Source organism: Aricia agestis, chromosome 6 (assembly GCF_905147365.1).
Source record: "Aricia agestis chromosome 6, ilAriAges1.1, whole genome shotgun sequence".
Lineage (NCBI taxonomy): Eukaryota > Metazoa > Arthropoda > Insecta > Lepidoptera > Lycaenidae > Aricia > Aricia agestis.
Window position 1 is genome coordinate 15,724,599 of NC_056411.1, and position 17,720 is coordinate 15,742,318.

A 17,720-nucleotide genomic window follows, 5' to 3' on the forward strand; every position below is an offset into this window, starting at 1 on the left:
TTTTTTTTAATTCGTCCCGGTCGGGACAGGCAAAGGGAGCGTTGCCCATACAGCCATTTCTATGTTTTCTCTATTTATTGAACTTTGATATCAATAATATGATGACACTGCTTGCTTGCATGCTAATGTGACTTATATTTTTTTAAATAAGTACCTAACTTTATTAATATGCTATAAGCAGGAATTGTAATTTGTAATGTAACATGATTTACACTCGCACGCGAGCCACGAGACGCGCCACGAGCCGAGAGTGTAAACTCGAGCTCGCGCCTCGCGGCTCGCCTTGCTTTTTTCCGGTTTTTTGCTTAAAACTTGAAAACTGTTAACTTTTCGTAAATGGTCTGTTTACAGAAATTAAAGTACTTGAAATTCTCTACAAATAGCAGTATTTAGTTTTTTTTTTTCAGACGAATCGTTCGGTTTCTAGTGCGAGGTGAAAATTGTAAATTTTTAGCAGTTTATGCAAAACCCACTTTTTACTTATTTCAATATTTAATTTTTATGGATGCTATCATTTGATAAATGTCACCTAGTTTTCCACACAAGTAATTAAAAAGAAAATAGGCAAAAATTATGCAATGATGAAAATGGTATCAAAAAAAGGTAGAACTCGTAACAAAATAAAACTTTAATGTTGACTCGAGGTTTGTGTTTAAAGTGTAGATTACACTCGCGCTTCGACGCGAGCCGCGAAACGCGCCGCGAGCCGAGCCACGAGACGCGAGTATAAATCTAGCATTTTTATAGGTCAAGCTACGATGAACGTGATATTATAAAGATTTTATGATTTATATAATAAAGACTTATGTTGTATTTTCAGATAAGGATGATAGCAGACGAAAACCCAAGAAAAATGGAGATACCAGATAACGTAAGTTAATTATTGAATGCCTGCAGAACTATTGGTGGCAAGTCTATTTAAGGGTGTAATTACTCGTTGCTATTATATTAGACTAAATATCTTTGACTTTAATAATTAACAATATATTATTGGGAACCGTACTGGCTATGCCCATGGTGGTATGTACCACATCGAGGAAGTTGATTCCTATGCAATTGACAGACCAACGTTATTTGGTCGAATATGTCAATTCAATGTTAATTGTGATCTGTCAGCTGGGTTTGACTCAACGCAACCAAACTACTTAGGTCCCCGATTTGCATAGGAATCAACTTCTCTGATAGTACTATGGTCTATGACGTAATAATATAATATGTAAGTACATTGTATGTATGTAGAACTTCCACAGCCTTTCTTATCACAAAATATAACTAAAATATCATATAGGTAGCTGAGAAACTTAGATATTAATATATTTTAATGCAATAAAGTAACTGATAAACAAGATGTCTCATGAACTATAATATAACATCTAACTCCTAAATTCATGGAAGTCCAGGAAGGGCTTATAAAGGAGAGAAACCGTAGTGTATACTTTAATAAAAATAAACCTTGGACTTCAATAAGCAGGGGCGTCTTTCCCTTAGGTGCAATGTGTGCGGTGCACAGGGGCGCCGAGCGCCTCTCGCACTCGGCGCGCGCCCGCGCTGGCCGGCCTCCACGGCCCACGCTTTATTGACCAACGTAAAAAGAACTCCAGTTTGCAAACATTTTTGTGTAATATCCGAAGCTCTTCTTATATTTGTAGAATTACAGCAAAGCAAGGCGCGCCATGAGCGGCTCGGCTTTTGCAATATAAATATTATAATCTTTATTTTTCAACGTGAAATGAACCTTAAAACACATAAATGAAGATTACATTAATTGGTGTAATAGTGAGTGTCCTATCGCTCGTTTTTTCAAAATAGGTAGTGGGAGGATTTGGATTTACATACAAAAAAGCACAGTGTTCTAATAATTTAGTAAACAAACTCTGCCATGCTGGCTCTTCGGATGTAGAGAAGTTAGAGCTCTTCAATGAAATCGAATAATGAAATCGAATTAATACCGATGTTGTGATGATGTGATATTTAATAAGTATAGAACATGAAATTTAAAGTAAAATTGAAGTACTTAAGCGATATAAAATTTACGTTTTGGGGTTAGGCTTGTTAGGGTCAGTCAAGACTCAAGAGCACATCATGGTCAAAACCGAAAAAAACTTCAATCTACAAACAAATAACAATAGAGTTTGTTATCTATTTTATATTGGAGAAATTTGACAGTACCTATGAGGTAACTTGATGTGATGTTATAGTTCTTCTGGTGGAACGAAATAAGCTACCGCTTAGAGTCCTCACCCTTAAGCGGCCGGACAAACTGTACTTTGTACCTTTTTAGGGGGCGCTAGGGTAATGTTTGCACACGGGCGCCACATGGGCTAGAGACGGCCCTGTGACAGTAAGATTTTACTCCCTGGCTCCCATACAACACACGTGATTTTTAGGGTTCCGTAGCTAAATGGCAAAAAACGGAGCCCTTATAGATTCGTCACGTCTGTCTGTCTGTCTGTCTGTCCATCCGTATGTCACAGCCACTTTTCTCCGAAACTATAAAAGCTATACAATTTAAACTTGGTGAGTAGATGTAGTCTGTGAACCGCATAAAAATGGAAAATTGATTAAAAATTTTAGGGGTAATGCATAGGTACAATTGAAACAAAAAAAAAATTTCATCTAACCTATGCGTGTGGCGTAATCTATGGATAGGTCTTCAAAAATCATATTGAGGTTCCCAATATCATTTTTTTTCTAACCTGAAAACTTTTGCGAGAGAGACTCTTCCAAAGTGGAAAAATGTCCCCCCTCCCCTCTAACTTCTAAAGTAGGGGCATGAAACATGATAAGATATATGATGTACATTACTATAAAAACTACCAACGAAAAGCGGTTTGAACGAGATCTAGCAAGTAGTTTTTTTATACGTCATAAATTAACCTTAAATTAACTTTCATTAAATCAACTGATATATAAAAATAAATCAAAAACCTTTTAATTTCATAAAAATAAACCTTATTGCTGCTGCGGAATTCATGGGCGAGTCCAACTCGCACTTGGCCGGTTTTATTTTGGTCTGTTTTGCTCAGTATCAATAATGACAATAGGTGTACTGCAATAATTATCAATAATAAAATTAAAAATTAAATAAAATAAATATTTAAGGACCATTCAATAAACACAATTTTTGGCCTATTTTTAGGGTTCCGTAGTCAACAAGGAACCCTTAGGGGGGTAAGGAATCCACTGCGCGGTTCAGAGCGTGCCGCGCGCGTGTTTTCCGATACGCTATAGTAGAACTCACAGAAATGGATCTAGTGTAGAACTGAACGCACTCTTATAGTTTCGGTCTGTCCGTCCGTCTGTCAGCTGTCTGTCTGTCTGTTTACATCAAGCGGGGATGATTTATTTTTTCCGCGTCCACCCCACCGTGTGAAATGTCGTTGGATAGGTTTTTTTAAAATATTATGAGTATTCAAAGACCATTTGGCATTTACCGATTTAGGGATCCATTTGTGAAATAATATGAAGTTTTAAAGTAGAAAAAATCGTTACAGTCCAGTGTGAAGGGCCCATCTACCAGCTAAACGGTTGCTTCTGGATACGTGAAAAAATTCACGGGGGTTGGAAATATACTGAATATTATTTAAAAGAAAAACTATCACGGCTAAGAAGAATTCATTAAGTTATTGAGTAATAGTCGATCAAATATGTACTTATATAATTTTCGTTCAAATTCCTTTCAACGTAACTGAGATGATAAGTAGTGTAAAAGTTAAAACACGTTATAAATGTACCTACATTCATTATCTATACAATAATCGTCCAAGTGCGAGTCGGACTCGCGCACGTAGGGTTCCGTACCATTATAGAGCAAAATTAGGCCAAAAATTGTGTTTATTGTATGGAAGTCCCCCTTAAGTTTTTATTTTATCTTAAAATAATCTGTGATTGATATATAGCAAAAAAGACCAAAAAAATCACGTTTGTTGTATAAAAAAGGCTCCTTTAAATATTAATTTTATTTTGTTTTTAGTATTTGTTGTTATAGCGGCAACAGATATACAATATAATCTGTCAAAATTTCAGATTTACAGCCTGGAGACAGACGGACAGACACCGAAGTCTGAGTAATAGGGTCCCGTTTTTACCCTTTGGGTACGGAACCCTAAAAATTATCAAAAACTAGCGGTACTACGGAACCCTATATTGCGCATGCGGCATGACCCGACTTGGCCGGTTTTCCTTTATCTATACTAATATTATAATTGGGAAGAGTTTGTTTGTTTGTTTGTTTGAACGCGCTAATCTCAGGAACTACTGGTCCGATTTGAAAAATGATTGCAGTGTTAGATAGCCTATTTATCGAGGAAGGCTATAGGCTATATTTTATTGCGCTAAGACTAAAAGGAGAGAAGAAATAGAGAAAAGTGTGAAAAAAATTGGGAAATTATTTAAAAGGGCTTATTTGAACGCGCTAATCTCAGGAACTACTGGTCCGATTTGAAAAATTCTTTCAGTGTTAGATAGCCCATTTATCTAGAAAGGCTATAAGCTATATTTTATCACGCTAAGACTAATAGGAGCGAAGAAATAGAGAAAGATGTGGAAAAAAACGGGGCAAATTATTTGAAAGGGCTTATCTCACTAACTACTGGAGCAATTTTTCTGTTATTTGGCACAGGTAGGAAGTAGACCGCGTGAAGGATCATAGGCTATTTTTTGTGGACTAATTTGTCTGTGAAATATCTAATTAACGCGGGCGAAGCTGCGCGGAACGTTATATTTCGCGTGGTCACGACATCACGCGTAAACGTCTGGACCCATTTTGCTGAAATTTGGTATAAAGATACTTTGAGTTCGGAAAAGGAACATAGGATACATTTTATCCCAGAAAAATTACTGTTTACTGCACAATATACTTTTGATTTGTGCGTAAACTATTTAGTGATTCAATCTATTTTGATGGAATTTGGTATGGAGATACTTTGAGTCTCGAGAAAGGACAAGGAATACTAATTTTGTCCCGGATAATGTACGGTTCCCGCACAATAAAGTTTTATGATTATCGCCTGAAGTCTAAACTATTCAATCTATTTTGATGAAATTTGGTATGGCAATACTTTCAGTCTCGGGAAAGGACAAGGGATACTTTTTATCCCGGAAAATGTACGGTTCCCGCACAATAAACTTTTATGATTCTCGCCTAAACAATTTAATCTATTTTGATGAAATTTGGCATGGAGATTGGGGATACTAAGTTGAATCTGGGACAAGGAATGTTTTTTGTCCCGGAAAAATGTGCGGTTCCCACACAATATACTTTTCTGATTAGCGCCTAAACGATTCAATCGATGTACGGGAACAACTATAAAGTCCACGCGGACGAAGTCGCGGGCAACAGCTAGTAGACTATAATGCAATGGTACGGAAGTCGGAACCCGTCGTGCGCGAGTCCGACTCGCACATGGACAATTTTTATTTAATAATGATATTTAAATTAACATTCATAAATTATAATAATATAAGAATTAATTGATGGCTATTGACAATTAAGTATATGTATAATTAGCAATTACTAACTTCCTTGCTATAAATGATATTATTATCAACAGTAATATGGTATGGTGAGGCTAGAATCGAGACGCTAGTCTCTAGACAGTGTTCTTATATTCTGACTTCAGAGTAGTTCAGAGTGTAGTACTTTACTGTAATTTTTTATTATTTTTAACGTTTAAAGTGTTTTGGTCGTAAACAAGCGCGAGCGTAGCGTAAATTTCGGAAGTTGTTTATTAAATTGCGGGTAATTGCTAGCAGTATGTGTATGGAATACCCACTTTATATTCCAAGACAGTTATAAACAGAAGGATTAGGAAGTGCGTTTACTCTATGCTCACAATTTAAGGTCGAATTGATAATGTACTAACAAAACAGTCTTGCGCCGCGTGTTCTTACGTTTGAACGTTAGAAAACGAATCTAAAACGAGTGCAAGTTTATAAAAATATTAGAACTAAGTACTTATAACAAAAGAAGATGAAAAAAAAGATACTTATCAGTCAAGTGAGAACATAAGAAAGACATTGGTTTTCCAGTCTGAGGTACGAATTTTAACTTTATCAGCGCCAGTATAAGGGCCTGTTTCACCACTTCCTGATAAAGTGCCGGATAGGCTGATCCACAACTTTTTTGACAGACCCTCCATACTTTAACACTTATCAGGAAGTGGTGAAACAGTAAGTACAATATTATGTTATTATCGGCTACCTGCTTGCGCATAAAAAAATTTACTCTCTTATAATAAATAACTATCCTAAATACCTCGATCGTCGGAAATCAGAATGTAGACACAATAGATTTTCAATTATTGTTATGCGGCACCCGAGTGCCGCTTGGGAGTTGATGGGTTAAAATCAGTGCCGTAAATAGCCTTTGCGCCCTGTGGGCTGTGCGAGCTTATACTGCACCCTTGTTTTTTAACTGGCTTCCAAAAACACAATAGATTTTCAATTATTGTTATGCGGCACCCGGGTTAAAAATTAAAATAACTGAAAATGGAAGTGTCGTTCACGATTCTTTGTCAAAAACATCCTCTATTGAAATTACGTTCTCCTGCATATGCATCATTGAATCCGGACAGCCAGTCTTGGCGCCAGGACAATCGTGGTTGTCATCACATACGTCATGTAAAACGTGCCCAGCCGTTGCCTATTGTACATTCAGATATATTTTACACCCAACAGGACCTTATCGTAACGACATTAGGATCATTATCACAAAAACTCAAAGGTAAAACGAACAAAGTCTATGGGTACATTCGTCATTCTGAGACTGGATCTAATGATCTTATTAAGACGTTTATCACGTACGGTTCCGTTCATTTGCTCGAAGGTCTATGTGACGTCACTATCTCCTTATTTCGCTCAAAATCTTTGAGACCTTCACATCCGGTAGGTACATACCGTAGTGACCGTAGAATTTGCTCAAGTTCAATAACAGCTGCTGTTTATATTATGAAGTTACGTTTAGACTTTAGTACTGTATACTTACTATCTTTTTTTGTTAGCCTATACTATCCCACTGCTGGGCAAATTCCTACTCCAGGGTATTCCACTTGTCTCGTTTAAGAGCCACCGTTGGCCAGCTCGGCTGGTACGCCTCCAGTTCATCGCGCTATCTTTTCCTAGGCCGGCCACGGTTGCGTCTTCCATCTTCAGGTCTTTTTCAGGTTTCTGTCGATATCTTTGCCCAGCGGTCGGGATGCCATACGGCTAACGTGGCCAGCAAAATCCCACTTTAGCTTATTACGTCCGTGATTTTTGTTTGTGAGCGCAGTGTTGTGTTCCTTATTTTGTCCAGAAGACTTACTCCCGACATTGTTCTTTGGCAAACCCCGAGTTGGGTCTTTTGCAAATCGGTCAATGACCAAGTTTGCGCACCGTAGTCCGTAGGTTATGACGGGCAGAAAACACATGTCGATGACTCTGCGCTTCAGGGATGTAGAATTTGTGCACTCTTGTAGGGCGAGTAAATTAAACACTGAATACTGTATCACTAAGCACTACCACTCCCGCTCGTGGGTGATGAAGAAAAGAGCTCGCTCCCGGGCAACCATCTCCTAATATCAACTCCACCACGAGTGGGCGTGCTTATCTTTATTTATCAATAGGTACACTACGGGGAAGATTGGCAAGTCTCCCTTCATCAGCGTCTTCATGGACCAGTAGCTATTCCAGGCGTTTTCGATTCAGCGATAGACTTCCTTTCCTTGTAGACAAGGAAAGGAAGAACAATAGAAATATTTAAAAAACGATTATAAACAATAAAAAATATTTATTAAGTACAATTTTTGTTTCTAAAAATCATATTATTTTCAAGAGAATAAAGGTAATAAAAAAAAAATTTAAAAGCATCGAAATAGTCCATTGGTTTATAAATTTTTTATTAGCAAATGGCGGATTTTTTTTTTTTTAGTTAATACAATATGTCCTTCATTGATATCAAATCAATTACGTGATAATAAATGAAACAACTTTTTTTTTGACAATATTACGTGGATTTCTAGTTTTTTGTTCAAGTTAAAAAATGATTATAAACAAAGTATGAAATTTTTTAAAACTTTTATGGCGTGATCTTGTTATGTATGTTTATATCAAGGGCAAAATTTACGAAAATTATTTAATTAAACGTTTTCTTTACAGTACAAAGACGGAAGTTCGAAAAAATTTCGTTTGTTAACATTTGTCTAATTTGTTGAAAAATTAACTTTAAGTTAAATTCCCAACGGGAGCAAATTCTTTGAAGTGTTCGGAATACACCATAAGTTTTTGAATTTTTTTAATTAATATTAAGGTATTAACCTTTAAAAAAATAATCAGTGTGACGTGCTCGGTTTTGAAGCCACGCGCGCTACCTATAAATGCCGCGCGGAGGCTTACTTTCAGCGTTAAATTTAAATTATAAATAATAGCGATACAATTCCGGGAGTTGGGATTTTTTTATTGAAATTTCCTCTTCTTTAAGAATCTTTTTTTATAATTTCTTAAATGTTAATAGTTTCGGAGTTTTTAACAAAAAACATAATACCTTTTTTTTTGCAACCTAATTTGCTTATAACTTTTGCAATTTTTTGTGTGCTAAGACACGTTTCCGATACATTTTTCTAGACGTCTTCCCGAATCTAATGAGCTGTCGCACGTATTTTTATGACCCTTATCTCTATATTTCGCCATTCTCAACTTATCGCTTAGACTACAATGATATAATAATAAAAAACTTAAACTATAAGTAGAATATCATTGATAATAACACTAAATGACGCCAGCAACTCCTTTGCGCCAAAATTCGTTTATCGCGCGGGAATTTTTTCGGGATAAAAATATCCTATCATGTCCTTTTCCGGGACTCAAAGTATCTGCAAAGTGTCTAACAAATTTCATCAAAATCGGTTCGGTTTCATCAAAATCCGGAAAGACGGAGTATAGACAGACAGACAGACACACTTTCTCATTTGTAATATAAGTATCGAGGATTATTTTGTTCATTGAGGTACTGTAGACTGGAGAGAGCCTTATATCGGTGTATAAACGTCAAAAGCGTGTAATGTTATGTCCTACTTACTAGGAAATAACAAAGGAGTCGGTCTGCATATTTCATGTAATTAAAGTGTTAATAAAGTGTTTTTACTTTTTAGTGAACATTTAATGCTAGATATTGATGAGTTTTGTGGTTCCGCCAAATAATATATGGTCAAAGAATGCCTCAAACACGTGGATTTAACATTAAATACGTAAGTTTTGAACAACGTTTTTTGGGCTTTTCAATCGGTATTTTTGTAAGCTAAAAAGATAATTTATACTTATAAATTATCTTTTTAGCTTACAAAAATACCCTTATTCGTGCTATATAAGGCATTAGCGCTAAAAATGTCACATCAATTAATAATTTGGCTATAAAAATTGCATAGCTTTTTACGTGTGTTTACGGATTCTCATCACTTGAACTATAGTTAATCGATATCATGAACTAATTAACTTTCTTTCCTGTATCATAATGTGCTTCGAAATAATCGACAAATATAAATATTCAAGAAAATAAACGCACACTACTTGTATGAAAATAAGCACAAAATGGCCACGCGATGACGGGCTAAGACTACATCTATACTATAATAGTTTATCTAATTTTTTGTTAATATCGTTAACGTAGTATCTATTTAAATCTGTGATAATATTATGTGATCTGTGATAGCATGATAACTGGTAAGTGGCAACATCTGTGGTAGCAACTGAATGCCGCGCCGCGCGCCCAACACCCGCACAGGCGCTTCTTCTTATAGGTACTGCGTTTTTTTGCAACTTTTTGCAAATTTTGTACTATCAGAGAAGTTGATTCCTAAGCAGATGGGGGACCTACTTAGTTTGGTCGCGTTACGTCAAACCCAGTCGTGTCGATCACAATTTACATAGAATTGACATGACCCGACAAAATGACGTTGGTCTGTCAAATGCCTGGGAATCAATTTCCTCGATGGTACATAGGTATTCGGTAGAATTCAACACATACATTTTTTGTGCAGGCCAACAAGCCGACAGATTTTTTTAGGTTATGATTATTGATAAGTACTAAAAGATCGTTAAATTTTTTTGAAGAGCAATTTTTTACTTAACCGACCCGGATGCGAATTCGTTCTATTTGTACTTTATACTTTATACTTTATACTCACCCGTATACGTGGACTATGACCTCTTTCGGTTTTTCCGTAATATAGGTCTCGTAATCGCAAGATAAAAACAAAGCTCTTAATTTTTTTGTTACTCCATCTATCTATCTATTAGTAAAAACAATACGAGTACATTCTGTCAAGAAACTGAAGAAATTAAAAAGTGGCAACATCGTAGTGTCATCACTTTCAAATCTATCTAAGAAAAAAGGGATGACACTACGATGTTGCTACTTTTTAATTTCTTCATTTTCTTGGCGGACTATAGCTTACAGTTTACTTGCATAAATACGGTACCTACTTACTTTTTTTATTTATTTTTTTCAGTTTTTTTCACCACCGTTAAAGCATAAAGCGTACTTTTAACAGAGGCGGACTTAGCATCGAGGGCCGGACGCCCTAGGAGGCAACCGTCCAAAAGGCGTCCGACCTAATGTGACCCCGTTTATTAAATTCGCCTAAATGACATAATTTAAATATGATTATTATTTCTAAATTATAACAAAAGAATAAAACCGACTTCCACGTAAAAACAATAACATTACTTACTTGTCTTAAAATGGACTAAAAAGTATAAAATAATTCTTACTCTTTAGTAATGCCTCTTTCAGAATTTGCCTAAACCTCAACTATATCTGTATACAATCTTCATTATTTTGAAGTCGGTACCAGCTCAGAATCGTGAATTCTATGAAAAAATATTTGGTTTTTGGGACTATTATTTTTGGAAGTCAGTTAAAATAAAAAAAAAACTTTTTATGCATGATTGTGATGAACCGCAAGGTAGTGAAGCGAGTAAAAAAAGTAGTATAGAGTTAAAGTAGCGTTTTTGTCAGTGATAAAATGATATCTATCTTCTTATATATAAAAATGGATTTCCAAATGTGTTAGTAACGCTAAAACTTGAAAACGGCTGAACGGATTGGACTGATTTTAGTCATTTAGTAGTCTAGGGAAGGTTTTAAAGTGACACGAAGTTCACCGGGACAACTAGTATATATATAAAAATGGACTTTCAATTGTGTTAGTAACGCTAAAACTCGATAACGGCTGAACGGATTGGGCTAATTTTAGTCTTAAAATATTCGTAGAAGTCCAGGGAAGGTTTTAAAGTGACACGAACTTCACCGGAACAGCTAGTTTTTTAGATATTGATTTATCAGTATTTGAAACTTGGACAGTAACCTCACTGACGTACCTCTTGAATTTATATTACCTAGAAAAGCTTATATTATTATGATGAATATTATTTCTAGATAAGACAAGTAAAAGTTTTCGATTATGAAATTACCTGTAAAGTTATCTGATGTAAATTAATTTCAGTTGGAAAGATTAAGGAAAACATGGATAATTAGCGTATTGTCTTCTACAATAGAATCAAAATATTTTTTCTAGGGTAAATGACTAGTTGATTGGACAGTACTAGTCATTGGAAAAAGCACAAAAACACCATATTTATTAATGTTGCTTTGACTGTTTTTCTTTATAAAAACAGGCGTTCTTTTAGGTACTTTAAAAACAGGAAATTTTTAAGGCAACATTAATAAATATTGTGTTTTTGTGCTTTTTCCAATGACTGGTACTGTCCAATCTACTAGTCATTTACCTTATCAAACTTTTATTTTGCAAATTTTAGTTTAAATCTGATAGAATTTTGGTATTTGGTAAGAAATTGGTTGGTGTTGCATGCCCGGCCATACATACATACGCGAGGCCCGGCATGCCTGCATGCCGGGCCTCGCGTATGTACTTCAGAAGAACATTATCTACAGTGTGTAACAAAAATAAGTGATAATACTTTAGGGTGTGTACGTGTTCCTTGTAGAGAGTTCACTGTGTAAGCAGCAGCGCTGAAAAACGCATATTTTTTTTTAACTTTTGTATGGGCAAGGGCCCCAGCATCACGAGTTTCCCCATACAAAAATGAAAAAAAAATTTGGTCTTTCAGCGCTTCTACTTTCACAGTGAACTCTCTACAAGGAACACGTACACACCCTAAAGTATTATCACTTATTTTTGTTACACCCTGTATACTATTATTATAATTCTGCAGAGTTTGTTAGTTTGTTTGTTTGTTTGAACGCGCTAATCTCAAGAACTACTGGTCCGATTTGAAAAATTCTTTCTGTGTTAGATAGCCCATTTATCGAGAAAGGCTATAGGCTATATTTTATCACGCTCAGACTAATAGGAGCGAAGAAATAGTGGAAAATGTGGAAAAACGGGGGAAATTATATGAAAAGGCTTATTTGAACGCGCTAATCTCAGGAACTACTGGTCCGATTTTAAAAAATCTTTCAGTGTTAGATAGCCTATTTATCGAGAAAGGCCTATATTTTATTATTCTACGACTAATAGGAGCGAAGAAATAGAGGAAAATGTGGAAAAAACGGGGGAAATTATATGAAATTACTTATTATCTTAAGATTCTTAAGAACTACTGGAGCAATTTATATGTTATTTGGCAAACATGAAGAATAGACCACGTTAAGGGACATAGGCTTTTTTGCGGAAAAATGGACGGTCGCGTGAAATTCCTAAATTACGTAAGCGAAGCCGCGCGGAACATCTATATATAATAAAATCATAGGAAAGTCGATGCTGTACATTGAATATTTTTGTACAATAAATAATACTTGGGACGTGATCTACTAGACTAGATACTAACGCGGACGAAGTCGCGGGCAACAGCTAGTAATTTATAATATTATTGTTACAGTAGCATCAGAGGCTCGCGCGTTAGCAGACACGTAGTCTACCTTAATTAGATACTCGTTTACATATGCAGCCTCCTTTGTTTTAATTTATTTTATTTCGTTACCAAATTATTTAAGATGCACGTGATTTTTATCACGTTATATTTAAATAAAGAGTAAAGGCACTAAAGACTAAGCGATCGAAAGCTACGATTGCAATGTTGTAGAAATCATAGGTAGCTACTGTCAATTTTTGTCTGTCTGAAAAAGTCTGAAATTTAAATTACCATTAAAATTTCCCAGAATTCGTCAAGAGGGATTTTTCTTTAGGTAAAAAAACATTAGGGAAAAACGTATTGCAAATAAAATATCTATGTGCCTGGACATGTACAGAATAATAATTGAAAAGCGCAAAAGACCAGTCACGCGCATGCCATGAATACAGTAAAACCCCTGTTTTACCTGTTCAACCTGTATGATGGGTATCCATAGTATAGTGTTACGTGATAAAATTTGGATGACATGAGCAAAGGGACTTCACTTTTCGCGTCTGGGTTGGCTGTAAAGGTTTTTCTAAGCTATTATTACTGAAAGCTGCAGGATTCTAGACTACTTTATGCGTCTGAAATTTAAATTACCATTAAAATTTCCCAGAATTCGTTTATAGACACATAATTAGGACAATCCTAATTTCACAGTATAGAATACAAGATGTTCATTATTAGTTTGCGTATAAGGCTCGTCTCGTCATCGGTTTTTTGTCACTTAGTTATGGCGTTAATTGAAGAGTGCCAGTTTCGCGAAATAATGTATCAATATTTTTTATCAACTTCTTAGCAGAAATTATGTTTTTTGTTACTGTGACTTTACTCTACTGTGACCTTGACGAATTATACACTTATCATGAAGCTAGTAGGACTCTTTGACGGACTTTCTTAACAAAAGAAAAAAAAACATTACTGTTACGTGCTAGGGTTCGAGGATTTGGAGAGAAAGACCTGGTGATTCTCTTGAAGACTTTATTCACTATGTCTAGGTCACACAAGCACACACTAGGTCACAAACACTTAGCACTAAGTCCAAACACTAATCACTAGGTCCAATCACTAAGCACTATCACTGTCCTAGGTCGTAGCCAAGTCGCAGGTTTCACTGGTTCAATCACTATTGATCGCTTGTGTTCACTCCGAAGTCGCCTTGATGATAGTTCGAAACGAACTGAACTCCGGGCCGTCTACCTGCGGCTTTTTATATGGCGAGACGAACTCCAGAAAGTTCCCGATACACGTAAACAAGTGTGGGAACTTTCTAGGAGGCTCGAGCATATACCACAATAAACAAACAATTAAACACGTAAACAAAATAAGCCGGTAAACACGTAAACAAATGTTGGACTTTTCTAAAAGGTTCGCGTATGTTCTTGCGCATCTCACTCCATCTAGTATTGAGTAGAGGATTAAGGTTGCCTGTGTTCCCTCGGTAAGTTCCGCTGGTTTGTCGCTAGATGGCACTACGTGTCCGTATACCATGTACCGTAACATTACTAACTCTCGTTGTGTGTCTAACATAAAATCTGCCGAAATACTTATATTTTATAACAGCAGGCAATTTCAAGTACTGAAATAAAGTTTAGTTAAAGCTGTGCAAGTTTTCTTGCACAAATGTTAGGATTGAAAATTTTAGGTTCTTTCTACCTAATAAACTGTTCGTAAAGTAGATACGTAAGGACTAAGGCCTAATGAAAACAGTGAAAATTGTTACAGAGATTATTTAACACCTAATTACGATGTATATTATCTATTGTTTTTCTAATGGTAGAAAAGGCCGTTATTTGTTAGATAAATACTGAGATAATTGCGTTCTGCATGGAGAATTATTGCTACTTGTTGTCTAGTTATTATATTAATCAATCTTCGATACTTATTCTTCGTTTTCATATTAATTTTGTTAGTAAAAAGTGCCGGAAGGAGTTTATTACGCGGGAACCGTACATTTTTCCGCAACATCCTATGTCCTTTCCCGGAACTCAAAGGATGCTTAGTGCTTACCCATCAAGATCTGTTGTAGAACCGTCACCGTGGGTATCGCAGACACAATAGATTTTCAATTGTTTTGCGATAGCCAGCGGCCGCTTGGGGATTGATGGGTAAAGCGTGAGATGTAACCGACAGACAGACATAGTTTCTCATTTATAATATTAGCAGGGCCGGTTTTAGCACTACCGGCGCCCTGGGCGACCATGATAGTGCAGGAAAAATTTGGCGCCTTTTTGTTTGCCTTCAGCGCCCCTTTTTATCCGGCGCCCTGCGCGGTCAATGATGCAACCTTGTTACTTTTACTGTAAAACCTAAAGTAGGCAGCAGATTAAAGCTTCTCTCAGTGACAAAGTTAAAATTTCTGAAAGGGTGTCGTTCTATAAGTATTATAAATTATTTGATAAACAAAATTTATTTATGAAAAACTCTGCTTCAAGTTAATATTTTAAGGATTTTATTTTAATTTTTATACATGATTGTTTATGTAGCTTTCCATATAAGTACTTTTATAAAACTAATAACGGCATTAAAACATTAACGCTGACGCATTTCTTCAGACGATCCAAAATTTTCCAAATAAGTGTAGACATGTAGTATTTTTGGCGTTTATCAATTAGCAAATGTTACTTAATTGCACCACGTGTGGATGTTTATAACATGACAGTTAAAAGAGCGCGAAAAGCGTATATGCCTGCAGTACTATGTCGCGCGCCGCGAAAAGAAGTTGTAGTATATTGTTTGTGTACGAGGGACTGAAAATAACTTGATACGTGCTGAACATTGTTACAATTGTGAGAGTTTTTTTGTTTGTATTGTCATGAAAGAGGTGTGTAAAATCATGGTTACGTTTGAAAATATTTTATTGTCTATATATTTATCGTTGGTGTGTTCTATGACTTTCATTTCATTAATTAAAATTTTATTATGTTTTTTGTACATTACAGATAAATAAATAATAACTTAGCTGTTTTCTTCATTTTGTATGATAAGAACTTTTTTATAATAACATCTGACCTATAAGAACAGCTATTTTGCCGTTAGACGATAGCAAAACTTTATTTAAAACCTGTTTATGTTATCATTCACTATGAATAAAAAAACTTATTCTTCTATTTTTCAAGCGCAGTTTTCTTTAAATAGGTAGAATCAGTAAACAAAAACTATCATGTTCGACAAACATATTTATAACTATTTACAGCACGATTTGTTAAAATATGTTAAAAATTATATTAATGTTTATTTTACCTCTCACTATTAATATACACTGTTTATATTATAATGTATCATTTTCTGTCAGTAATCTTTGTAACATATTAGACAAAGACATAACATAATATTATCTTACAACTGAAAGTTGTAACGTTTGAACCATCATACATAATGTGGATCTTTTTAAATTTTACTAGTATGTATGTAACTATGTAATAATGGGAACTAGTATTTCATATTAAAAATGACAAGAAAAGGATTCAAAGTATTTTTTTGTACCGTTCGTCGCTTTTATACTGGAAGAGTAATAAAATTTCGTATCACGTTTCATTAAAAAAGAGTACACACGAGTCAACGTTTAAATAATCATGGTCTATTAAAATGCGAAGACTGTATAAACCAATCAGAGTAAAAGTAGTTATGCAATGTGTTGGTATGTACTCGTATGTAGTATAAAATTCATACAAAACATGGTTTTCTCAACACAAAAAATATTAATTTACCAAAATTGGTTTAACATACGGGTTACGACTCGCGAGCCTATTTTAAGATGATGATAATGATGAATGGTACAATACACAACAAGATTATGGAGTATTGTATAATTAGTGTCTGCACATTCGCTGTGCTGTAATCTTTAAGTTTAGTACCATGCAGTTACCTCAATTACTATATCAAGTCACTGCAATCTGCACTCAATTTACCTGAATTTATTTCCACAATAGATGGTATAATCTTTTCAGCACACATTATTTCAGGAACAAGTGCTATAAGGACATAGATATATTATAGTAGACCACGTTGAAGAACTATAATTAATTATAATAGATTATTTTTTATTACGTAAAAAGGAACTTTTAATACTGTTTATGGGCGCAGCCGCGCCCACCTTTTAGTATTTTTCTATAAATCATACTTTGTATCATTTTACTGTACAAAAACCGGCATGATTATGTCTAGTCGCTGATTCAAGGCTACGTCTTCTTGAAAGGCTAAATTTAATGGGTTGTCGATTTAGAGCTTTTGTATATTATTAGAATAGGTTATTTCCCTAGTATATTTCCCTGTTTTTTTTTAGCACGATGATCATGATAATTTATAAATAATGTGGATGATAATCATCATTATGTAAATAATGATTGCACCGTGGCGTAGCTTCGTAGCAATCGTAGATACGACTATATATTTTATTGTTAAATAGGTAGGTAAAGGATAATTTATCCCTGCATAATATATCACAAATCGCAATTCATTTAATGCATATTTTATTTTTATTATGTTTTGTGTGATCATCTCAATGGTGCATACATAAGTTTTCTTTATGTTTATGACTAGCGGTGAATCATTCGTGTAATTCCGTATCCTAGGTTTTCACATTAAATAATATTGAATATGTCAACATTTCAACAATAAAGAGTTATTCTTAGAAACATCTTTTATGGTTAATTTTTTACAAGGTTGAGAGCAGTGTAATAAAAATATTCTTTTTCCATAATGTTTATACTTAGTCATTGTCATTAGAATGAAATGTAGTACAAACTAAATAGTTGTAGTTTGTACTACATTTAGGTTCAATTGCATGTATCTGCTAGGTAGTCTTTGAAATTGTTTAAATTGAGTTA

At 35.0% G+C, this 17,720-nt stretch overlaps 1 protein-coding gene across 3 annotated transcripts in view; it reads left to right on the top strand.

Annotated features, from left to right (window-relative positions):
* The window catches only part of LOC121728370 (calcium release-activated calcium channel protein 1-like), a 62,593-nt gene that overhangs the window by 17,413 nt on the left and 27,460 nt on the right, over window positions 1-17,720 (top strand). For 2 of the 3 annotated variants that reach the window (XM_042116536.1, XM_042116535.1), the window contains exon 2: window positions 821-871. In XM_042116536.1, the coding sequence (XP_041972470.1) occupies window positions 821-871 (51 nt within the window). Of the gene's footprint in view, window positions 1-820; window positions 872-15,576; window positions 15,716-17,720 lie in introns of those variants that run through there. The other variant, XM_042116537.1, reaches the window with a different exon arrangement.